Source organism: Leptonychotes weddellii, chromosome 8 (genome assembly GCF_054177405.1).
Source record: "Leptonychotes weddellii isolate Sample4059 chromosome 8, ASM5417740v2, whole genome shotgun sequence".
Lineage (NCBI taxonomy): Eukaryota > Metazoa > Chordata > Mammalia > Carnivora > Phocidae > Leptonychotes > Leptonychotes weddellii.
Window position 1 is genome coordinate 128956469 of NC_138376.1, and position 25170 is coordinate 128981638.

At 44.4% G+C, this 25170-nt stretch overlaps 1 protein-coding gene across 3 annotated transcripts in view; it reads left to right on the forward strand.

Annotated features, from left to right (window-relative positions):
• Positions 1–15303: 15303 nt before the first annotated feature.
• The window catches only part of CEP43 (centrosomal protein 43), a 30094-nt gene continuing 20227 nt past the window's right edge, over positions 15304–25170 (forward strand). For all 3 annotated transcript variants that reach the window (XM_081829304.1, XM_081829305.1, XM_081829306.1), the window contains exons 1-5: positions 15304–15496; positions 16005–16058; positions 19493–19547; positions 20212–20300; positions 20740–20877. In XM_081829304.1, coding sequence (XP_081685430.1) covers positions 15395–15496; positions 16005–16058; positions 19493–19547; positions 20212–20300; positions 20740–20877 — 438 coding nt within the window. In that variant the 5' untranslated portion in view covers positions 15304–15394. The remainder of the gene's footprint in view (positions 15497–16004; positions 16059–19492; positions 19548–20211; positions 20301–20739; positions 20878–25170) is intronic.

Below are 25170 nucleotides of genomic sequence, written 5' to 3' on the forward strand. Positions count from 1 at the left end.
GGAGAAAGAGGTTGAAGTTCTGCACCCAGCTGTGCCCCACACTAGCCCCGGGCTCTTGAGCAGGTGGCTCAGTCCAGGGAGGCAGTCCCCTGCTTGCTGCCAGCCCTGTGGTGCTCGTCCATCTGTGGATATGAGCAAATGAAGTCATGCATGGAAAAGTACCGCTCTCAGTCATAGGCACCACCGCTTTCCTAAGCCAAAAATCTATGAATTGGCCTAATGCCCTCACAAACAGCTGCCCTGCCATCTTTGGACACATACCTCTAATGCCGTCTAAGAAATACCCCTCGTTCTGTCTTCTCCTCTCCAGGCCCAGGACCATGTCCTAGTGTTTGTGTCACTTTGCTGGGTAGGACCCCATGCTTTGCAGCATGTACCAACAATGATTTTATCATGCCCACAGACTGAGGGAAAGGCCCATTTGGGATAGCTGTCGCTGAGGCCTCTGGTGGGAGGACTCAGGCCCGTTTCAGTTTGCTCCCATGGCTGGGCCCTGAGGCGGCTGGAGCCGGAGGGTGCACTAATTATGGAATATTGTTCAGTCATCAAAAAGAATGAAATCTTGCCATTTGCAACCACATGGATGGAGCTGGAGAGTATAATGCTGAGCAAAATAAATCAGTCAGAAAAAGACAAATACCGTATGATGTCACTCATATGTGGAATTTAAGAAACAAAAAATGAGCAAAGGGAAGAAAAGAGAGACAAACCAAGAAACAGACTCTTTTTAAAAAATTTTTTATTGTTATGTTAATCACCATACATCACATCGTTAGCTTTTGATGTAGTGTTCCATGATTCATTGTTTGTGTATAACACCCAGTGCTCCATGCAGAATGTGCCCTCCTTAATACCCATCACCAGGCTAACCCATCCCCCCACCCCCCTTCCCTCTAAAACCCTCAGTTTGTTTTTCAGAGTCCATCGTCTCAAGAAACAGACTCTTAACTCTAGAGAACACACTGATGGTTACAGAGGGGAGGTGGGTGGGGGGATGGGGGACACAGGTGATGGGGATGAAGGGATGCACTTGGGATGAGCACCAGGTGATGTATGGAAGTGCTGAATCTGTATATTGTACAGCGGACGCTAACACAGCACTGTATGTTAACTAACTGGAATTTAAATAAAAAGTTTTTAAAAAAGAATGCTTGTTTTGTCTTAAGTAGCTGATATAAACGTTTATGTGTGTATATGTGTGTATATTGACAAAACCCTGAAAACATTTTCCTTGTAGTTATTTTATCTTCACTTGTTTTATAATGACTACATGCTACTTTTGTAAACAGGAATCTAATTTTTAAAAATTAAAATCTAGACATACAAACCTGTATTTTCTGGTTTCTTCATGTCCATCCAAGTAAAGTCACACGTCTTAGCTATTCTAGAATGTTGGGCCCATAAAGGGATAAGACTTGCTTACCAGTCAAAATCAGGCGTGGGGCGCCTGGGTGGCTCAACTCTTGGTTTCAGTTCAGGTCGTGATCTCATGGGTTGTGGGCTGGAGCCCAGAATTGTTCTCCACTCCGTGGGGAGTCTGCTGGAAAATTCTCTCCCTCTGCTCCCCCCCCCCCGCCCATTCGTGCACATGCACAAACACACACATTCTCTCTCTCTCTCTCAAATAAATAAATAAATCTTAAAAAAAATCAGACATAGAATTCTGATCCAAAGTGGGACAAAGTATACAGGAAAATGTTAAACCCAACCCCCAAGTTAAATTCTTTCTAGGTGCATGAAACGACTATCAGAGTAATTTAGCCTCTGTCATGACATTTGGAAGTCAGTGACCTTGCCACAGGAAAATGACTATAAAATATATATTAAACACAGGAAGTTAGCAAATTGAAAAGTGCAAACTATAATATCATTTCACTTGTTACAATATTTTCACCCATGAAAATATTTTTTTAGGGGCACCGGGGTAGCTCAGTGGGTTAAGTGTCCGACTCTTGATCTCAGCCCAGGTCTTGATCTCAAGGTCATGAGGTCAAGCCCTGCATTGGGCTCCATGCTGGGCATGGAGCCTACTTGAAAAAAAAATAAAAAATAAATAAAATAAATATTTTTAAAGAGAAACAAAAGTTTTATATGGAGAGATAAAAGTGGGGCACACTTTGTGTCTGATATTTAAAATACTAATTTCTTGTATTAGGCTTTCAGTTCTGTTAAATGTTTACTCGGGTGAATCAGGAAGAGTTCCGAGGCACACACTGCCGTCCCCAGCCTTCTGACTGCTCACTCTTAGACTTTCCCCACATCACTTGGAGGCATCCTCCGTGGTCTCCCAGTGAGGGAAGACAAGGATTTAATGGCATATTTAAATCATCTCCCCCGATTCTCCTCTTTCTTTCCAGGCAGTAAGAGTTAAAACAGTATTAATTATTTACCTCATGTGAAAATGTAAGTAGTTTTTCCTGTTGAGACTAGTTGAATACTATGATTATATTTATTACTCTCTTGCATAATTCTTGCTTTTCCTAGAGGTAATCATTGTTAACTATGGGGCATTCTATCATTGCTTCTTAGGCTCTCCAAAGGGATATGTAAGAATAAAAGATCCTAATTGCTATCTTCCAAATGGCCAAGTATATCATCAGAGGAGTTGGTTCTTATTCCTTTAGGCTCATTCGGGGATAGTCTTGCCGCTCCGCTCCAGCTGAGACAGGTTTCTCCGGAAACCTCTGCACACCTGTCCTCTCAAGACTCGCATTTACCTCTCACTTCTGACGTGCGTGCATCTCATCACTACAGCCAGGAAGAATACTCCACCCTGCTGGACCATGTCAGCAGCCCGGGCTCACCTACACACCCCGGACAATCTCTCCACCTCCACTCCCTCTGCCGTCTGGAGAAAAAACACACAGGATCTGGACATCTCTGGGCACCCGTCCTTCTGGCCACCGCACAGCTCTTTTCATCTTCTCTTAATGCATTGTCAGTTCTCTTTATTGGCTTTTATGTTATTTCTCCTCGTTTCTGAAAAAAATTTTTTTTAATTTTTATTTAAATTCAATTAACATATAATGTACTATTGGTTTCAGAGGTAGAGGTCAGTGATTCATTGGTCTTATATAACACCCAGTACTCATTACATCACATGGCCTCCTTAACGTCCATCACCCAGTTACTCCATCCCCCCACCCCCCTCCCCTCCAGCGACCCTGTTTGTTTCCTAGAGTTAAGAGTCTCTTATGGTTTGTCTCCCTCTCTGATTTTGTCTTGTTTTATTTTTTTCCTCTCTTCCCCTATGATCCTCTGTTTTGTTTCTTAAATTCCACATATGAGTGGAAATCATACAATAATTGTCTTTCTCTGATTGACTTATTTCACTTAGCATAATACTCTCTAGTTCCATTCATATCAATGCAAATGGCAAGATTGCATTTTTTGATGGCTGCCTAATATTCCATATATATATATGGAATATTATATATATTATATATATAATAATATATATATATTACATCTTCTTTATCCATTCATCTGTTGATGGACATCTGGGCTCTTTCCATAGTTTGGCTATTGTGGATATTGCTGCTATAAACATTGGGGTGCAGATGCCCCTTCAGATCACCGCGTTTGTATCTTTGGGGTAAATACTCAGTAGTGCAATTGCTGGGTCATAGGGTAGTTCTATTTTCAACCTTTTGAGGAACCTCCATACTGTTTTCCAGAATGGTTGCACCAGCTTGCATTCCCACCAACAGTGTAGGAGGGTTCCCCTTTCTCTGCATCTCCACCAACATCTGTCATTTCCTGACTTGTTAATTTTAGCCATTCTGACTGGTGTGAGGTGGTATCTCATCATGGTTTTGATTTGTATTTCCTTGATCCCACGGGATGTTGAACATTTTTTCATGTGTCTGTTGGCCATTTGTATGTCTTCTTTGGAGAAATGTCTGTTTATGTCTTCCGTTTCTGAAATAATTTTTTAAAAAATTTTAATTCTTTCCTGAGTTTCCCACATCCTTTCTGGCTTTTCCTTAAATCTGAAGTGTCACTTTTTCATATCTTACACCATTTTTATGTCTGCTAATTTATTTTAATTTTTTAAGAAGGATATTTTTTATTGTGGTACAAGTCACTTAAAAATATTATAGTGTTCTTCTGTTTGGAGACAGGACTTTCTTGCATGATTTGTTACCCACAGGGTTGTTTTTTATCTTCTTTTTTTCTTATAAGGACTTTGGGATTTGACCTTAATCCTCTTCTGTTGGTCATCTTTGTATAACACTAGTTTCTTGAACATGTGGAAGGGAAGACTTATTTAGGGTGGTTTTTCTAATTTCATGGTTCTGTTCTCTTTTCTGTTGTCCATTCACCATTTGTGAAAAATTAATAAAAGGAAATCTTGTTTAGAATGGAGAGGGAGGCCAGTAGGGGGAGCTCTCAGGCCCTACCCCTTGTCAGCAATTGCAGACCCAATGGGAAGAGACCACCTTGCAAGTCCATACCAACTTAGCTATTAATTTATTATCCCGGCAGAGGAAGAAAAGCTTCCTCCTCACCATAGCAACTGCCAGCCAATGAGAGGTGGTCACAGGTCAGCCAATGAGAAATGACGATCCTTCAAACTCTCAGTTTCATCCAATCCACTTTTTGTTTATAACAGGCCCTTCCCAATGGCCCTGTCCTCTGGGAAATCAGGCACTTCTTTATTCTCTGGACCAGCTTGTGGTTTTGCCATAGCTTGGGCATCCTGGATTGCAGTTCTCTGCTCTTCCTGAATATGCCCATTTTTTTTGCTAGTAAAATAACTAACAGTTTTTTATTTTTAAGGTTAACGCTCAGACCCGGTCAAAATCCATAAGTGTTTTCGAGGATATCGATAAACTAATTTAACATCTGGATGAGTAGCCACAGCCTTCCTAAAAGTGAATAAAGTGGAAGATAGCCTTATTGTACCTCAAAACATATTATACCGTTCTAATAATTTAACTGTGTTATTGGTGCAGTTATAGACCAACATAAAACTGGAACAGAATAGAGACCCCAGGGGAAAGCTCACAGATGTTTGGAACTGTGATTTACGTTAGAGACCACATTGCAGGTAAATAGGGAAAGAGGGGTCCCTTCAATATAAACAATGCTGGGATAATTGGTTGTGTATGTGGAAAAATGAAATTTGATCCCTCCTGCACTCCATACACAAAAAATAATTTCAGAGATATTAAGGATTTAAATATGAAAAGCAAAACTTTAAAACTTTTAGAAGAACACATAGAATACTTTATTTCTAATCTCGAGTTACACAAGATTTTTAGAAAATGAAGTCCATAAAGTAGTAACCATAAAAAAGATGGCAAATATAACTACATTAAAATTTAAAATTTCTGACAACATAAAGAAATTGAAGAGATAAGCCATAATCTGCAACACACATTGTTGAAAAAGGATTGGTAACCATAATATATAAGGAACCTCTAGAAATCAATAAGCAAAAGACAACCTACTATGAAAATGGGCAAACAAGAATCTCAGAAGATTAAAAACATACAACTAATAAACAGATGAAAAGACATGCAATCTCAATAGTCATTGGGGAAATGCAAATTTAAAACACAAGTCAAAGGCAAAAAGAGGAGTTTGGTACATGTATATATGCAAATATATATGAAAGACATTTTAAGAGGCTAAGGGGTTCTTTCAATGGATATATCCTGATCTTTGTGTGTTGTGTGTATTTTAATCTTCACAGGTATTTTTTAGATTCACCAATTAAATCAAAATAATTCTTACATTGTTTAGATGGAGGTTGCTATGATTTGTCCGGCATAACTGACCACCCCAACCTGCACGTAGGCAGGCAGGTTAAGGAATGTTGTGTGTGAGACTTTTGCTGCGTAAGTGACCTCGGGAGCCTGGTTAGTGACATTAGCTGGCCCCCGGGTCAGAACTAAGCCTTCTGGTCTGGACACCAAGAACTTGCCTTGCATCCCCTCTGGCTCCAGGCCGGGCTGGCCCCCTGGAATGGAATCCAGGAGGGGAGGCAAACACACCTAGCCCAGGCTCCTTGAGTATGCAAAAACATGAAAACTTAGGAATGCAGCTCCCTCCGAACTGCATGTAGGCAAACAAATGTTTAATTTCAGACCCGTCATTTGCCCAGTAAATACGGCCCTTATGGGGATGGTTAGTTAGAAGTCTCACCTGAGGGGAGGACACTCCACCCAGACCTCTTCACCGGGACTCTAGACTGGCTGTCTCCACAGGCTTCCCCAGATGCTGAGTTTGGATGTTGTAAGCACCCGATTTGATGTGTCTTACTCTCCTTTACTGCTTACTACTGCTGTCATCTATACACAGATTTCCCTTTTCTTCTTTCTGTCTCTATTAGATTTTTATCCTATCAATGAAGTGTTTCTTCCCCTTCAAAACTGAGAGTATGGCTACCATGAATCTTTTCTTTAGAACAATCTTCTATTTCACTCACATTGTAGAGAATGAATTCACATCCATTTGGGAATTAAAATAGTACTGGCATTTAATGTTTTTTTTTTAAAAGATTTTATTTATTTATTTGAGAGAGAGAGGGGGGAGAGGGAGCGCACAAGCTGGGGGAGGAGCAGAGAGCGAGAGAGAGAGAGAGAATCAGACTCTCCACTGAGCGCAGAGCCTGCCGTGGGGCCCCATACAGGGCTCGATCCCACAACCCTCAGATCATGACCTGAGCTGAAATCAAGTGTCAGATGCTCAACCGACTGAGCCACCCAGGTGCCTCCTAATGGTTTGTTTTTTTTTTTTTAATTTTATTTATTTATCTGAGAGAGAGAATGAGAGAGAGAGCATGAGAGGGAGGAGGGTCAGAGGGAGAAGCAGACTCCCCGCCGAGCAGGGAGCCCGATGCGGGACTCGATCCCGGGACTCCAGGATCATGACCTGAGCCGAAGGCAGTCGCTTAACCAACTGAGCCACCCAGGCGCCCTCCTAATGGTTTTAATTAATTTATTTTGGTAGAATTCTGAGCTTCAATGTCAAAGATATTTAACTAATGGATGAAAATAGTGAATTATAAATAACAATTCACAGTAATTTTTAAAAATCCCAATTCTTCAAGTATGAGTAGTGTATAGAAAGCTTCTGCAGCACAGAGAATGTGCATTTCCAAGGTCTGAATGTACCATATACTGATCTGGTCCTAAAGCTATGGCTTTGGTACCAATCAATTATGTGTACACATGCACTTTGCAACAAGGTAATTAAATTCATAAAGTGGAGGGGTGCCTGCCTGGCTCAGTCCGTGGAGCGTGAGACTCTTGATCTCAGAGTTTTGGGTTCAAGCCCTATGCTGGATGTGGAGATTACTTTAAAAAATTTTTTTAAAAATTGAGGAGGGCACGTTCTGCATGGAGCACTGGGTGTTATGCACAAACAATGAATCATGGAACACTACATCTAAAACTAATGATGTAATGTATGGGGATTAACATAACAATAAAAAAATTTAAAAAATTTTTTTAAAAAAGGTCTATAAAAAATCAATTCATAAAGAGGGCTATGCACTGTAAAGCTAAATAAATAAATACTCAGAAGTAGCAGAAAGGAGAAAAAACGTTAATATTGTTCTAGGTATTGAAGAATACCTAATTTAAATGCATCAGTTAACTAGAGGGTCCACAAACTGATATCAGTGGCCATCAGCTTCCACATCGTATCTTGGAGCAGTTAATGAAACTACTGAGCAAGGGGCCCTCGGCTCTTGTCCTTGCGCGCACTGCCCTCTGGTGGCTTTGATCATGTCTTTGGACATGACATTTGTGGAAACCCCTAGGCCACAGAGAACCTCATTCATTCCCCACTTCTGTCTAAACGCCCCCGAGCCTCACAAGCACAGGATGGCTGGCCTCAAGGGAGAAAGCAGCACCATTCCTGAGTACAGACTCAGAGACTACTCCACGCGCACTACACACTTTCAGTTCTGGGACCTGAAAGAATCAGGGCTCTTCTTTGCCAAGGACAGCATGGGGGGGGGGGGGTCTGAAGGAATTTCCTTATGGTAGCCTCCAGAATTCACTCTCAGAATGTAGGGAAAGAGTTTGCTTCTGTGGCTCATTCCTGTCTCTCAAACCACCTTCCACACCCCTTCACTTCTGCAGCCTGAGTCCAGACCCTTCTTTTCTTGGAAGGCAAGTTGTCTGCATGTGTTGGTGTCAATCACAACCACATTAAATAAATATACGCTTACACAAAAACTTGACTTTGTGTTGACAGCAGCGGTATTCATGATAGCCCAAGCTAGAAAAAGACCGAAGTGTCCGTCAACCGATAAATAGACACATAAATAAGTGTATCCACCCAATGGAGCAGTACTCGTAGTAACAGTAACACATTCTCCTTAGTGAGAAACCAAGTACAGCGCTGATGGCCCTTGACAACATGATGCTAAGTGACAGAGGCCAGTCACAGGAGACCCCATGTGACAAGGAGTCCATGTATAGGGATAGACCAGAAGAGGCAAAATTACAGAGACCTAAAATATATTAGTGGCTGCCTAGGGCTTCTGCGACTGCTAATGGGTGTGGGTTCCTTGTAGTGAGGACAAAAAAATTCTAAAATTAGAGTGTGGTGATGTTGCACAACTCTGTAAATATACTAGAATCATTAAATTGTACACTTTATTTGTATTTATTTATTTATTTTTAGAGACAGGGGAGGAAGGGGCTGAGGGAGACGGCGAGAGAGAATCCCAAGCAGGCTCCATGCCCAGTGCAGGGCCTGACAGTGGGGCTCGATCCCAGGACCCTGAGATCATGACCTGAGCTGAAATCAAGAATCAGACGCTTACCTGACTGAGCCACCCAGGTGCCCTGAATTGTACACTTTAAATGAATGAATGCATGATGTGTGAATTATTCTTCAATGAAGCTGTGAAAAACAGAGCAATTTATTGAGTAGCTTGGATAAAGCATAATCACCAGCCGTGCAGTTGTTTCTTCTTCCTAGTGTTCTCCAATCAAACACGGAGACTAAATTAGTGAATATGACAAGCTAGATGGGAAACAGATAATTAGTCACATTTAAGAGCATCTTTTTCACTGTTTCACTTTATTTTTTAACCTTTAATCCCTCAGCTTTGGTGAGATATGAAGATTAATGCATTATTACCTCTCTTACCTCCCTAGACAGTCAGTGAAACGTTTTCCACGTCTTTCTCCTTAATGTAAAGCTTCTTTGGGAATTCTTTGCATTCAGGAGTATGTTTCCTTTCAATTACTAAGTAGCTTTTAAGCAACAGTATTAAAAATCTCACATTTATGAATGTACAGATAGTGACATCTTCAGCCTCAAGTTCCTCAAGGAAATGAGTGTTTTTGGGCAGAGCTTCTACTTTACTGTCTTCATGACAGGAAACACACATTTTAGGGTAAACTCCCCCATTGTCAACTGCTCTCTGGGAGTAGGTAAGGAGTTACATGAACTCTTATGATAAAGAAGTCATTGAAAGAATACCCTAGTGACTTAGAAAGTTATCTTCTAAAGCTGCTAAAAGAAACAAAATGGAGAATTGTGGTTTAGCTGAAAGAGGAACTCTAGTTGTAGACCTAGAAAAGGCTGAATAAAACCTGGCTTCTCCTGGTTAGCTGGTCAGAGCAGTCCCCCTCCCCATCCCCAGCGTCTATCCTCCCCTCCCCCACCACTTCCTCCCTGCCCCTCCCCCACCCCACCACTTCTATCCTCCCCTCCCCCACCACATCCTCCCTCCCCTCTCTCTCCTTTCTTCCCTCTCCCACCATTCTTCTTCTCCCTCCCCTGCCCCATCACTCCCCTCTCCCCTCCCCCTCCCCACCACTTCCTCCCTGCCCCTCCTCCTCCCCTATCACTTCCTTCCCCATCACTCCCTCCCCCCCTTGCTTATTTATTTCTCTCTGCTATGAACACAGTCACTGAGCCCCCGCCATATGCTGAGCACACATTCCTCATGCCCCTCATGCCTCCCTTCTCATTACTTAGCATATTTACTTAGCTCCTGTAACATCCAGCTACTGATGGGCCAGGGTGTCAGGCACAGCTCCTCTCCTCTTTCCCTAATTCCAGTCTGCCAACTTGGTACAGGAAATGGGCTGCATCATTTCATTCCTTCGCTTTCTGAGTACAGATTTAATCTCAGGTACGCCTGTCTGAGTCCCAGCTGAGTCACTGTAGTAATAGTAATAGTAACGATAATACACAGGATTCCTGGGTATCTTGCAGACAGAGTTTACTGATTTCATGTATGGAGCTTAAATCATGGCTCATTGTAGATGTAAATGACAATTTTTTAATGAAGACCCTCCATATACACCCTGGGTATGTGGGTAATAACAGTTCATAAAAGAAATGTATATTGCAGTCTCCAACTGACTTTTAGAAAATTATATTCTTTTTTTTAAGATTTTATTTATTTATTTATTATTATTTATTTTTATTTATGTGTGTGTGTGTGAGAGAGAGAGAGAGAGAGCACAAGCAGGGGAGGGGCAGAGGGAGAAGGAGAAGCAGGTTCTCCATTGAGCAGGGAGCCCAATGCGGGGCTCGATCCCAAGACCCTGGGATCATGACCTGAGCTGAAGGCAGACTCTTAACCTACTGAGCCACCCAGGTGCCCTTATATTCTTTTCTTAAAACAATTTAGAATAATTTAATTTTATTACTTCTTTTATTACGTGGCATGTGGCAACACGTTCGAAGGATTTTGAGCTCTTTCATACAGAATGAAATTAGGGAGTTTTTCTCCTTGATAGCCAACGAAATAGTGGAACTTACACAGCAAATTTTGGCAAAGTTTGTTTAGAATTCTTGATCATTAACCTTCTCTTCTGAGTGGAGTTCAGGCCCCCTCTTAGATCCTGGACTAATTCCCTTGCCTCCAGTGTCACTGTGTCCAGCCTACCGGCTTTCTCCTACTCTGGACACTTTATAAAATCCAAATGCAATAATACCATATTCCTTTTAAAACTATGTTTAGCACACTATTTCGTACCCTCAAGATAGAAGTTGAGCCCATTTTGTGGGTGGATGAAGCCTTTGGTTACCCAGTGACTTCTACCTCCAGCCTGGCCTCCCCGCTGCCCTCCTTCCACCCTGGCCTCCCCCCTCCCTCCCTGCAGCCTGGCCACCCCCCTGCTCTCCCTGATACCACCCTGCACTCTGGGCCCTGGTGTTCTGGTCTGTTTGGCTCCGTCCGACTGGAAGGCCCCTCAGGGACCCTCCTGGTGTAATCCTGTTGTGTCTCACTGTGAGTGCCCAGAGTGCTGCCTGCTTGGGGAAGCCAACACTGCCCTCTCCCCGCCAGAGCCCTCATCCGAGTCTTCATAGGGGTCAGGAGAGTTTGTCATCTCTCTGGATGTCTGCGCCTGCCAGCTCCTTGACTGAAGGAACCTGACCTTGTCTTACCACCTTCCACAGCCAGGGTTCAACGTCAAGTGCTGACAAGTGAGTTTCATACTGCCTTCCAGATATCCAAACCTAGGTTCATCTTCCTTCCCCAAATAACCCACCATTATTTGTGTGGAACCCGCTCCCCCTGTGCTTCTGCCACTGATACGAACTTCGGTTCCATTCCTCAGTTTCCCTTGCCTGCAGCTCTTAGCTCTCCCCCACCTAAAGTCTACGGATAGTCATTTCCTCCCATTTACTCTCATGTGTGCTGATTCTGACAGATCAGATCCTGCATTTGCCAACGTGGGCCCTATTTCCCAGCCCCTTCTCTTACTCATGTTCACCTTCACAGTTGGAATGACCTTTATTTCTGATTTAATGGCTCTCCTTAAGGCCAATCTCAGAAGGCAACTTTTCATTAAGTCTTTTCTTGATATCAGGAAATAGATGTGGTTTCCAACAAACTGCCTTATTTTATATTACAAAACTCTGTGAGATAGGTGAATACTTCACAGCTAAGGGGTCTGAAGCTTAGAGATCTCGGTCTAGAGGGTTTGCGAATGAACCAACAGTATAAATCCTCGGGTTCAGGAACCCTAGTGAATGCAAAGGTGTGCTAGTAAATACTTAACTGGCCCTCTGTTAAAAAAAAGAACCCTAATTTGTAACATTTGCTCATCTCCATAGAGTTTCCCATTGTGGGGGATTTCTAGCTGCAGATGTGGTATCCTGGGAGTTTCTGGCTCATAAGAGTGGTTTCTACACCATGCCCTAGGTTGAGAGTTGGCTGACTTGAACCTGTCATCTTCTTCCTTAAAAAAAAAAAAAAAAAAAAAAAAACCTGACTCCAGAACCTTTAAAATGGCCACTGTGCTCATCTCTGATGCTAGAGAGATGGCCCAAGCTAGTGTCCCCCTTCCGTGCATCCTCCCCCGCTTAGTCCTCCCAGCAAGCTGCTGCGCTGCGTGCCAGGATTGTGGCCACCCCATGTACAGGGGCAGTGACTCCTTGCTGCCATCTGGCTGGTGGGCCATCCAGTTCCAGGGCCTCATTCCTGGGGAATGAGTCTGGACTAACTGTCTTGGTTCGAGTGCCCCAGAAGTAGACCACGAGATAAGGATTTGAGTGTGAACAGTGTATTTGAGGGGGAGGCCTGGGAAACAGGGGAGGGGGAGTGGGGGCAATGGGACAGGGCAGGTAGGAAACCAGTAAAGGCTGCGCTATCCAGTAGATTTCCAGGTAACGGGAGCTCAGACCTGAACCATGGAGGCTAGCAGAGAACCCCGTCCCACTGGGGAACGAGCTGGGCGGGCGTTCTCATGCACTCGTGGCCTGAGGTGCCCTCAGGAGAGGGTGTTTCCCTGGCGCTTCAGGCCTTCCCCAAACGCAGACAGAGCAGGCTCCGGTGGCCAGAAAAGCCAGCAGGCAAATCATCTCAGGTGCTGGCAGTTGGAGGTGGGCCCATGGTACAGGAAAAAGTCCATTTCAAAGGCATAGCTGATGTGTAGAATGGATAAATGATGATACAGATAGACAATCGAAAGTCACAAAATCCTCACCAGTAAAATTAAAAGTAACATAATTTTGAGAAATAGAAGTTGGATGATAAATTTTCATTCTTTGGAAGGCACCATTCATGGTTGATGAGTGAAGATGTGGGAGTATAGCATTCAGAGTTATAATGAAAAGAAGCAGAAGAACGAAAACAAACTTAATGGTGGGTGGGTCTAGAGTGTGGGACTGGGTGAGGGGTAGGTGATCAGGAAAGATGTGGACACCGTTATTTTCTTTTAATATTTTCCCATTTTGTTTGGATTATTTTGATAGGTTCCTCAAAAATATTTTATAAATAATGATAAATAGTCTGAGCGTTAGGACAATAGATTAAAAAATTTTTTTATTTTAATTCCAGTTGGTTAACATACAGTGTTGTCTTAGTTTCAGGTGTACAATATAGTGATTCAACACTTCCATACATCACCCGATGCTCATCACAAGTGCATTTTGTTCAGATTTTTTTTTTTTTAAAGATTTTATTTGACAGAGAGAAACACAGTGAGAGAGGGAACACAAGCAGGGGGAGTGGGAGAGGGAGAAGCAGGCTTCCCGCCGAGCAGGATCCCTGGACCCTGAGATCATGACCTGAGCCGAAGGCAGATGCGTAACAACTGAGCCACCCAGGCGCCCCATTTTGTTCGGATTTTTAACCATCAGTATGCACTACTTGCACAACAAACAGAACCGATGCAAACAAACCCTAATGTAATTACAAAAACTCGTTGTTTGGAGTACCCCTCAACAGAATACTACACAGGAGTTAAAGAGGAGGTAGGATCTGTGTGTACAAATATCAAAAGGTGGTCAGGATTTGTTAAGTGAATTTGGTAAATTAAAAAGTAAGCCTAGGATGCAAATTATGCAAGGGGAGAACTACGGGTGTATGGAACAGATTTCTATATAAGGTTGTCTGGAAAGACATATACCAATTTTAACAGATGCTGCTAGTGGGGAGAAGAGCCTGGTGAGGCGGAAAGTCTCCACTTCTGCTTTCTTCCTTTACACAGCTATCTGCAGGCCCCTCCCCCACCACTGGCATTATGGTCACCTGGGGTTTTAAAAAGATTCCTAGGACCTACTGCAGACCCAGGGAGGGTGCCTAGGGTAGGGTTCCAGAATCTGCACTTTTTCTTAATTAGCTTCCTCATACTTTGGGGCTCCCTCACTTTCCCAGCATGTTACTGCAAAACTAAGGAAACATGCGGAGTGTAAAGAAGAGTACAATAGCATGTTGCACATCCATATGTAATCTGCATTGTACTCCTGTAAACATGCACGCTCTCTGTGTGCACATGGTCACCCACACACCCATGTATTGTTAACCTCAAAAATAGAAGTCAGGTTTTTTTTTTTTTTACCATCAAAAATGGGTTTATTTGGGAATAACAGAGAACTGCAATTTAGGACATGCAAGCTATGGCAAAACCATGGGCAAGTCCCCCAAACAAAAGAGAGGAACATTATTTTATGGAGAAGGAGGAAATTGGAAGGGGTTGTTTTGAACCAAAGTTGGAGAAAAGGGAGAGTTCAGGGTGGGGATGATTTCTCATTGGCTGAATTGCAGCTGTGGTGGATTTTTTGTAGGAGGTGCAGTGTACGGTTTTCCTTGTTGGGGCCTGTAATTGATGATTCCGTCCTGTGGACCTCTGTTCTCCTGAGATCTGTAACTGACTGTAACTGTTCCTGTAACTGACAGTGAGTAGGAAAGCTCCCTCTACCCGCTTCAGGCGTATCCAGTACATGCTCCCGGGGCTCTGTGTGAGCGCGTGCACACACACACACACGCACGCACGCACGTACGTACGGGCTCTCTCGGTGAGCGCGTGCACACACACGCATGTCTGCACACGCTCTCTCTTGATGCGCACATTTACATATACGCATGCGTGCCTGTGTGTGCAGGCTCTAGCGCGGTGAGCGGTGCGCACACACACATACCCGCGTGTATGTGCACACATTTCGGCAGCACGGCGGAAACGAGGCCCACATCAGGACTTTCCCAGCTGCAGCGTGCCTGCCCGGGTAGCCCGCGCGGGCCTCGGACACAGATCCTCCGCCTGCCCCGTCCCGCCCCGTCCCGCCCGGGGCTAGCTGAGCAGGACAGGGCGTCCCTTTCAACCTGTGCGAACGCGTCTAACGTTCACAGCACACAATTTATTTATGCGTGCGATGTAATACGATTTTAATGACGAGGCACCGCAGTGCTGCGTGGCCACTCTCACCGCCGCCCTCGAAGCTCGCAGTCAGCAGAGGCCAGCCGCAGACACACGGCCCCGCCCCCGCCGCAGGCCACGCCCTCCACGGGCACAGGGGCCCCGCCCCTCTGCGTTTCCCCTCGGCCCCGCCCCCGACGCGGGGGCGGGCTTCGCGCCGGGGCGGGGGGGCGTGGTCTCGGCCGCGTCGCCGCGCGGCGTGCGGAATCTGCGGCGGCCGTTGGCCGTTGGCGCGGCTTGGGCGGTTGTCTTGGAGAAGCAAGATGGCGGCGACGGCGGCCGCGGTGGTGCCGGAGGAGGACACGGAGCTGCGAGACCTGCTGGTGCAGACGCTGGAGAACAGCGGGGTCCTGAACCGCATCAAGGTGGAGCGGGCCGGGCCGCGGGGACGCCGGCCGCGCCCGCGGGCCGCAGGGCCTGTGCGGACGGCGGGCGTCACAAAGGGTCGCGCGGGGTCGCGTCTGGGCCGCGGGCGGGGGGCGGCTCCTTGCGGAGCCGGGCCGGGTCTCGGGGGGCGGGCCGCGCGGAGGCCGAGGGTGCGCTCGCGGCGTGCGGGACGGGAGGCCGGCTCGCGCCGCAGCTGCCGGGCGGTGGCTGGCGTGGCGTCGCGGCCGCGGAAGCGGGGCTGAGCGGCCGGGGCGGGCGCTGGGAGCTGGCCGGGCGGGGAGCGGGGGCTTTCTGCGGGAGGGCATCTCGCGGTGCATCCTGACCTCTCTGCACCTGCCCGCTAGGCGTTGCTGTCTCGTTAGTTTTCGCTTTTTGGCTTTTAGATGGTGGGGATGGTGCCTGTGGGACTTACGTCGTATGCACCTCTTGTCATGAAAATTGCCTTGAAACAATTTTTGTCCCTTTACCCTTGTTTTTAAAAAAAAGGCTGAACTCCGAGCAGCTGTGTTTTTAGCACTAGAAGAGCAAGAAAAAGTAGAGGTATGAAATCGACAGATTTTAACATTACCGTATTCGTTTATGTTTAATTTCTAATGACTTAGACGTTATTCTAAAATACTACATACGTCAGGGTGTAGCCAAGGATGATTTTGAAGTACTAAGGATTACATTTTTTTACTATTGGAAGAGAGGCAACCTTACTCTCTTTTTGTCTATATTTTAGAATTTTGGAATAGCCTAAAGAAAGTCAAGGTACAATAGTAACTCTGGGGCCAGTAGTAAATCTTTGGTGGTGCAGATGCCTTTCCATAGGGGAAATCTGAAAAACAAGGTCAGAGGAGCTCCGTGAAGAAAGGGCTCCATTGTCAATGAGTTTGCTGCAGGATCCTGCAGAACCTTTAATATGTCAGTATGTATATATTGTGAATGCCCACAGGTGGGGGAATATAGTATGTAACTTTTCTCAACTATCTGACCACCCAGTTATTTTAAAATCATGTGCTCTTTGTCACTGTCAAAGGTCCAACCACTTCTTTATGTAAGTGCATATAGTTTTTTTTCTCTACCTCAAGTCTTCCCACCACTCTGAATAAATATCCTGGAACTTGTCAGCAAGAATTACTCCATAATCAGGGTCTTCACCTTGCTCCTGTGACAAATCCGTCTAATCTCCTCCTCACTTTAGACTTAGGTGTCTGCTCCTCTTTAACTTCATGAAGTGCTTCAAGTCTTGGCTCTTCTGTGTTTGTCCAGGTGTCAGTTTTCTCTCGGCTGCCCCCTGTTCTTGACTTGTCTGGACTCTATGGTCCATGTTTAAGAAACCCCAGCTTCCTTGCCTTCCAGCCATACTTGCTCTGGGAAAAACCGCAAACGTCATTTAATTGAGCAACCTAACTCCCCTCCCTGCTTTTGCCGTGTCCGTCCTAGAGCAGTCGCCCAGCACTGGGTTGCTGCCGTGACTAGCTGGCGGGTGCATGCCTCAGCGAGGGTCTGAGCGGGCCAGGAGTCCTCTTCACTCAGAACTCTCACTTAGCTGCGCTCTAGCCTTCCACCTCTCCTGTTTGCTGCACTCTTAGCAGCTGGCCTATAGGGGCATCAGGTCCTGTCTTTCTGTGTCTTCCCCTGCAGATCTGTCACTCAGCTCAGAAAAAGCTGCCCTGCATCTGTATGTACCTCTACCCCTTCCTTCCTGCTTTGGTGGAGGATTCTCTGTCTTGTCCAAGAATAGTCACTTTCTCTGGGTTTTGCCTTCCAGGTACTCTCAGCTCCTTAACCATTTGCTGTGTCTTTGGCCTCTCCCTTGCTGTTGGTTCTTCTCGTGAGCATAGAAGCATGTTTGTATCTCTCTCAAGGAGAAAACTGTTTTCCTTAACTCATGTTCTCCTTTTAATACCACTCAATTTTTTTCCCCTCACAGTCGAATTTTGAAAGAATGTGTATGTCTTATTTCTTATGTTCCAGGCACCCTTTAATACATTAACATCTTAAATCCACTTAAGTTCACCTTAAATCTTCTACATCTAAGGACTTCCCTTTGCTGGGGTCAAGAAGAATCTCCTTATTGAGTATATTTTAGTTCTTACCTGTGTTAGTTCTAACTTAGTTGTTCTTTGTGGCATTTGACATTCTTAATTCTTCCCTTCCTTCCTGAAAATCTCCCTTGATTTTGGGGACTTTTTTCTGTTCTCTTCTTTTTTCCTTTTGAGCACTCCTTGGTTTCTTTAGCGTGATCTTTTTCCTCTACACCTGACTTAAATCCTTGGTGTATTTTCCAGTAGCTCTCATTCTGTGCTCTCTCCCTGGATGACCTTAATTATACCAGTAACTTCAGCCCTATATCCTTGATCCATATCGTGAGCTTCAGACCCATATGTGACCCTGCCTGCTGCACTGATCTTGCTTATGGGGACTGCTTTTTATCCAAGCAAGAAATCGGAGAGTTGCCTGGACCTTGCTCCTCTTTCTCTACGTCCAGTCGCTCGCCTGGTTCTGTCTGGCAGCTCTGTAGCTGAGATGTCTAAGGAGGTTCTCTGCTGCCCTCTTACTCTATGCTGAGCTATTTATTTTGCAGGTTGCTTTACCCCTTTCTTCTCTCCAGTCTCCCTTTTGCTTTTGTCCCTCACCATCTTCCTGAAGTCCTTTTTCTGCAGTGCTCCTAGCTTGGCTGTTTATAATACACATCTGCTCTTGTTCCTCCATTTTCTTTAAATATTTCAGTTGACTCAGTGTGTTAAAATTTCCTAGACCAACCTACTAAGGACCTTTGTGATCTTTCCCTTCCTTGTCTTTTTTTGGGTTTTTTAAAAAACTTTATTGAGGTGCAATTGACCTGCAGTAAATTCAATATACTTACATGTATGGTGTGTTACATTTTAACACATTTATGCAACCTTGAAACAGTCAAGATAGTGCACATATCCTTGACCCTTGAAAGCTTTTTCAAGCCCCTTTGTACCACCCTCCCCCACCACACACCCCAGGGCCACCCATGTATTTAAGAGCCATACATGTGGGATCCTACCGCACAGACTCTCTTTTCTTCTTTGATCTGGCTGCATTCATTCAGCATAATGCATTTGAGATTTGTTCATATTGTCCTTTGTATTAATGGTTCATTCTGCCTTTCCCTGTGTAGTGTCTATTGTATGGATATGTGACAGTTTGTTTAGTCATTCATCTGTTGATGAGCATTTGGTTTGTTTCCAGTTTCTAGTATTATAAATAGGGCTTCTGTGAACATTCAAGTACATGTCTTGGCTCGGATCTGTGCTTTTATTTTGAGAAAATGCCTACAGATGGGTCATATGGTAGGGGTACTAACTCTTTAAAACTTTACTGGACTACTTTCCAAAGTGATTGCACCATTTATAATTCCATCAGTAGAATATGAGACTGTCATTATACCTATAATTCATTCAGTCTGCTTAAAGAAGCTTGAGTGAGCTAGAAGTGTTTTTTCTGTATTTATTCAAATAAACGTCTAATGGCAAAAATAAGTTGGCCTATGCACTACACAAAATCATGTCACATACTGCTGATGAGCTGCGAATAACAAGTGTGTAATTTGAGTCCTTGCTCACAGTAAGCATGCTATAAATGGTAGATATCTATGATGACAAAATGTCAACATGTACTTAGAATAATAAACAGTTGTTTTTGTAAGTAAATGTATTGCCATTTCACATGAGTATCTGAAGATCTAGCTTCTAAAGTAGTTTAATAAACAATTTGTGGCATATTTAAAAATTAAAAATAAATACAAATTTTCATGTGTGGTTTCATTTTATTAGCTTTGAGATATTAAATAGCATGAAAGAATTCCTTTAGTAATCAATAGTTGTGGAGTGGGTTTAACTGTAATTTTATGAGTGACCGTATTTTACGTACATCTCTGCCAAAAAATTAAACTTTAAACCACATTTTGTAGTTGTTTTTAGGATAAATGCATGACATAATATTTCATTTTTTAACAGAACAAAACTCCTCTAGTCAATGAGAGCCTGAGAAAGTTTTTAAATACGAAAGATGGTAAGATGTTCAGTTTGTTCTTGTTTATTTTGTCTGTCTCCGAATTTTCAAATGTTGACTCTATTTAGGAGAGATGAGGAGTTTCAGTTTTTGTTTTTTTTTTTTAAGATTTTATTTATTTGAGAGAGAGAGAGAGAGCACATGAGGGGGGGTGGGGTGACAGAAGGAGAGAGAGAAGCAGACTCCCCTCCCTGAGGCAGGGAGCCTGACCCAGGGCTCGATTCCAGGACCCTGAGATTATGACCTGGAGCCAAAGGCAGACACTTAACCAATTGAGCCACCCAGGCACCTCAAGGAGTTTCAGACATTTTTTGAAGTCTGTGATTCTTATAGGTTCTCATTTTAAAATCATATTTTATTGTACAACTGTTAAGTTGTTTTGAATATTCTTGGTCATGGGAAATTGGTTAAAACCAATTTTATGTAAGAAGCAAAATATTCTAATCCATTTATGAAATGTTGTTTTATTAATAGTTAGCTTCAAACTGATGATCCTAATGAAAACACGGGACTCAGATTTGCATTACTGGTGTTCTTCAAAGATAAATTTATAATTTAAATTTAGAAATCTCTTTTCTTCAGTTAATTAATCTTACTCCGTGGTGTTAGTGAAGGGGGCTTCAGGGATCTCACAGGTGTGCTCACCGCCTCTCACGTTTCGCAGGCCGGCTGGTGGCTAGTCTTGTTGCAGAGTTTCTCCAGTTTTTCAATCTTGACTTCACCTTGGCCGTTTTTCAGCCTGAAACCAGCACAGTAAGAGTCATGAATTTTTTACATCTATTCTTTGAAACCATCCTTGGTACAAATGAGTTCATTATAACCTGAAACTTAACAACATTTGACTCTTTATAGGGTCTTGCATATAGATTATTTTTTGTAGTTGATTATCTTTTTCTTAAAAGCCATGTGAGCTGTAGATAGCTGGTACCCATGCTGCTTCGTAGAACTTTGAAAGGAGTGTTTTGTCGAATTAATTTGTTCTGATGTCAGATACATCCATTTTTGGATGTAGAGACTTGGTTAAAAGAAATATATAATTTTTTTAAATGGGCATTTTATTCATTATAAAAATGATCTCTCTGTGTTTAGAGATATCTTTAAGTCCCCAAAATATTTTTCTTTAATCTCTGAAAATAATTTGCATACTTCTCTGCATTTATATCTTACTTGTTCTATCTTACCTCTTCTCTAGTTTCAAGGTCTTGAAGGTCGAGAGAATTTAGCCCGAGATCTAGGTATTATTGAAGCAGAAGGTACTGTGGGTGGACCTTTATTATTAGAAGTGATCAGACGTTGTCAACAGAAAGGAAAAGGGCCAACCAATGGGGAGGTAAGTATAATTCTAGCCTCTGATATCTTTTTCTATTTTAATTATTGGCTGCTCAGTGTAGCCATGCAGAGTTTTGCATACATAGTGAATCAAAGTTTAAATGGAAAGAAGCTATTCCTTAAAAACAAAACAAAACACAGTCAGATCACATAAAGGCACATTTTGATGAAAATTGGAGACGCGGCAGCTGAGTGTGGTGCCGCGCTTGTTCTGCAGATGGGCACTCGGGCGTCGGGGTCAGGGGTCCGGCTGTGTGGAACCAGCCGCGCTCCTCCACTGGCTGGCTGGCTTCGGACGTGCAGGCCCCTCCCCGGCTCCCCTGTGTGGCATCTGGAGAGCGGGCCGCCTCCCCCTGTTCAGCATTGGGAGAGGCATTGGGAGAGCGGGTGCCTCGTGGCCATTGTGAGGCCTGAGGCACGGGTTAGTGCTTGTCAAGTGCAGAGAACACTCAGCTCCTTAGTCGTACTCTTGTTACCATTTTAAACAGAACAGGGCTGAATTAGAGGCTACTTAATAATTTTTTGAACTTAAGGGCTTTTTAAAAATAGACTTAAAGCTGTTTAAGCTATTGATTGTGCTTAGTTTCTAAACATTTTCAAACTTCTGTTTTCTTGATTAGCTACTGCTTTTCTTACTCCTTTTTAGAGATCTGCTAATGAGATTAAGTCTGATTCTTAGTTATTAGTTACAAACGTTAGTTTCACAGAGAGATACCGTTTCTCAGACGTGGACCACGTGGTAGCTGTCTCAGACACCCGGTTAAATGTGTGCTTTTAGTCACTGGTTTATAAGTAAGAATGTGGAGGGTTGTGCACTTGCTGTGCTCTGTGTGGAGAGCCTCAGAGCGTGTTTTGTATTAGAATCTTTAAACATCAGGAGAGCCTGACTGAGCACCTGTTGCATGTAGGGCATAACAAACAGGTGCTTTGAATGAAAAGATAAAACAGTTTCCTGGACTAGAAGAATTGAGAGTTATTAAAGATAAAATGTGTTCCCATAAGGAAATGGACGTGTAAGTGATGGCTTACGATAATAGAGGGAGTGTACAGTAAATGGTTAGTACCACACATTTTAGGAGTCAAATCGGTTTTAGTTAAAGGGTTTTTCAAGTGGAAATTTTCAAGTGGAAATTTTGTTAAACTCAGTCTTAATGTGAGAGTAGAGGAGAGGACTGGGAAGCTGTTCTAAGGCGGCTACAGGGAGCTGGGGCCAGGAGTGGGGCACTGGGGCGGGGCGCTGGAGTGGGAAGCAGGGGTGGGGTATGCTGCAGCAGGGGTTGGGCGCTGGGGTGAGAAGGGGGCGCTGCAGCGGAAAGTGGGGCATGGCGGGGGCGGGAGTGCTGCAGCAGCTCTTGGGTTCAGCTCTCTGAGGTGCTGGTGGCCCCCGTTCTCTGGTGTGCTGTCCCTGAGCTCACGAGCACGAGCGTGGGCTCTGAGCTAGGATGCTTGGGGTCACATCCCAGCTCTGCCGTGTCCTGTGTGTGACTCTCTGAAGACACTTAACCTCCACGTGCTTTAGGTTCCTCACTCACGAAATGGGGACGATGGAAGTAACAGCTTTGCGGGTGGTGGTGAGAACCGAGGGGAGTCAGGGTAGCTTGTGCAACCGTGCTTCGCATGCAGGGATCTGCGAGTCTTTGCCTTCATCATCGTTGGTGGTTCTCTTCTCATTACTGTTTGATGGCTCCCTACGTCCAGCTCAGTCCTTTCCCCAGCGTGAAACCAGAATCTCCAGCTCTTCCCCACACATACCCCTTGTTAACTCACGAACACATTTGAATCCTGTGTGAAAAAACAGACTTCACTCTAACAAAGTGTGAAAAATATGTGTCCTCCCAGATAACCACCCAGTTCCAGTTCTTGCTCCAGATTTCTGTGTTCGTGTTGATTGTGCTTCTGTGACTCCTCGGTTTCAATCCAAGGAGCTGCCTCTCTGTGCCCTTGGTTCAGGCCTTCTGTCAGGAAGGAGTCTCTCTCCCGTCTGTACCAGCAGCACGATGGAAGAAAGCAAGCTTGGTTACTGGGAAACTCCGTTTGCTGCTAACCAGGGCGTCTGCCTCAAACTGAGGCCCAGTAAGAGATTTCTTGTCTAGTTGGGTTGATCTGAAAGTGAAAACTCAATAAACGTATTCTTTATATGTCTTTCTGACTGGTGGATCCGAAGCCTCCCCAGTCAGTTTACCCTGTTTCAGAGCTGGGTTTCTGTCAAACGGACACAGGAGAAGATTTTTATAGCTTCAAGAAGTCATTGTTTTACTTCTTTAAAGTTTGAAACCATTATGAAATACCCACTCTTTGCTACTTTTCTCTCTGAATATTGGGGTATGTCCTTTTAATTGGTTGTGTGTATGTGTATACACACATAAATCAGTGGTCAAATTCATATTTAAAATAGGGAACTCACAGGTGTCCATTTTGGCTTTTCCATCTTCACTAGTGTTTATAACTTTGAGGGGACACCTTTCTTTAGGTTTTATGAACCTTTGACGTCTGATGCTGGAGAAGAAAATTAGCTGTGGATTCAGCCCATTGAACTCCGTTAGTGATGCTTTTGCCAAAAGTGCATTTTCAGACCACCTTAAGAATCAGGTTGCTATGCCCCACGTCCTTTACCATGACTTTGAGTTGATTTTGCAGGGTGTTGGATGTTCCCCAGCGTGGAGAATCCCAGCACTTGGTTGTTTGCCGCGCTGCCCCGGGTGAGCCCCCTCCCTGCCCGTGAGCACCTTGCAGTCACTCCGGTCCTGCTTCCCAGCACCCCTGCGGGCACGGCCAGCAGTCACTCTGCGTCCTTCATGCTTGTTGACTTCATTTTAAGGTTCAGCCTTTTATCTGTTCCTTTCCACTTTAAAAATTGCAATCACTGCGTAATGGCAACTAGATAGTTTCCAGATTTCCTCAGCCTTGATGTTAAGATCCTGCGTGATGCGGTGCCTACTCATCTTTCTAGCCTTATGCCTTTATTTGAAACGTGAAACCTTGTGCTTCAGCCAGACTTGCTTATACTTGAAAGTGGCTTTTGCTTTCTTGCCTTTTCCTCATCTGCTCTCCACCTAAAATGGTGCATTATCCCCATATCCAGCTGTGGAATGTTGTCATTCACGGTCTCTCTTCCACTCTGCCTTCTGAGATGTTTCTTCTTGTTCTTCCTCTCTCTCTGCTGGCAGCTGTTGTAACTGAGTGCCTGGCTCTGCGTGGGTGTGGCAGCCCCCTGCGGTTGCCCGTCCCTCCCCACGTCATCCCTTGGCTGGGGACAAGGGCTTGGGCTCACCTTTGTATCCTTTGCAGGGTCCAACCCAACAGGGATTCTTCTTCTTTTTTTTTTTTAAAGATTTATTTATTTTAGAGAAAGCGCACATGGTGGGGAGGGGCAGAGGGAGAAAGAATCTGAAGCAGACTCCCCACTGAGTGCAGAGCCCCGATAAGGGGCTAGATCCCATGACCCTGAGATCATGACCTGAGCCGAAACCAAGAGTTAGACGCTCAGCCACTGAGCCACCCAAGTGCCCCCAACGGGGATTCTTCACAGATAATGTGTTCAAGGTCAGTGGGAAGCTTTTGCAGACTTTTGTACAGAGGAAGTACTTGTTTGGAAGATGAATTTATGAAGGTTAGATGGTGAAATTGGGAGAAGTTCAAAGACTGGGAGAAGTGAAATCCACTAGAAGGCAAATTTAGACAGGAATGATTGTGGCAGTAAATGCAGAAGCAAATGGGCAGATAAAGATTCCCCTTTAAAGGAAGAAGCAATAAGACTTGGTAAATTAATATTACGGCAGAGGGTTGGGGTCTCAGAGGGTAATATGGGAAGAAGAAAAATTGGCAAAGGTGAAAGGAGGTTTTCTGCCTGGGAGAAGATGATGCCATACCAGAAGTCACGCTGCTCGAGGGAGGAGCAGAAGGTATGACGAGCAGCACATTGTCGTATTTAAAGAGCTGTAGACATCAGTAGGATTTTTAAAGCAAAATAACCAATATTTAATATGCACACAGTGCACAGAGCTGCTAATGATGTAGTGGATGAATTTTAGGTCACTTCCATTCCATTCCATTCACTATGCGTTTAGCATAGCGCTGAGAAGTGACCAGTGGGTGCCCCGAACGTGGTGGGTTCGTGATGCTGCCGTGCGGTGCGGTGCGGTGGTGTGTGCCATGTCCTGCGGTGGCTCTGTGTTGCGGTTCGGTCCCGTGCGGTGCGGTCTGGTGGCCGTGCAGCTCGGTGGCGTGGCCAGACAAGCCCCCGTGCTCTAAGAGATGAGAGAGTGGCATGAGCGTGCAGAGGAGGAAGGGGAGT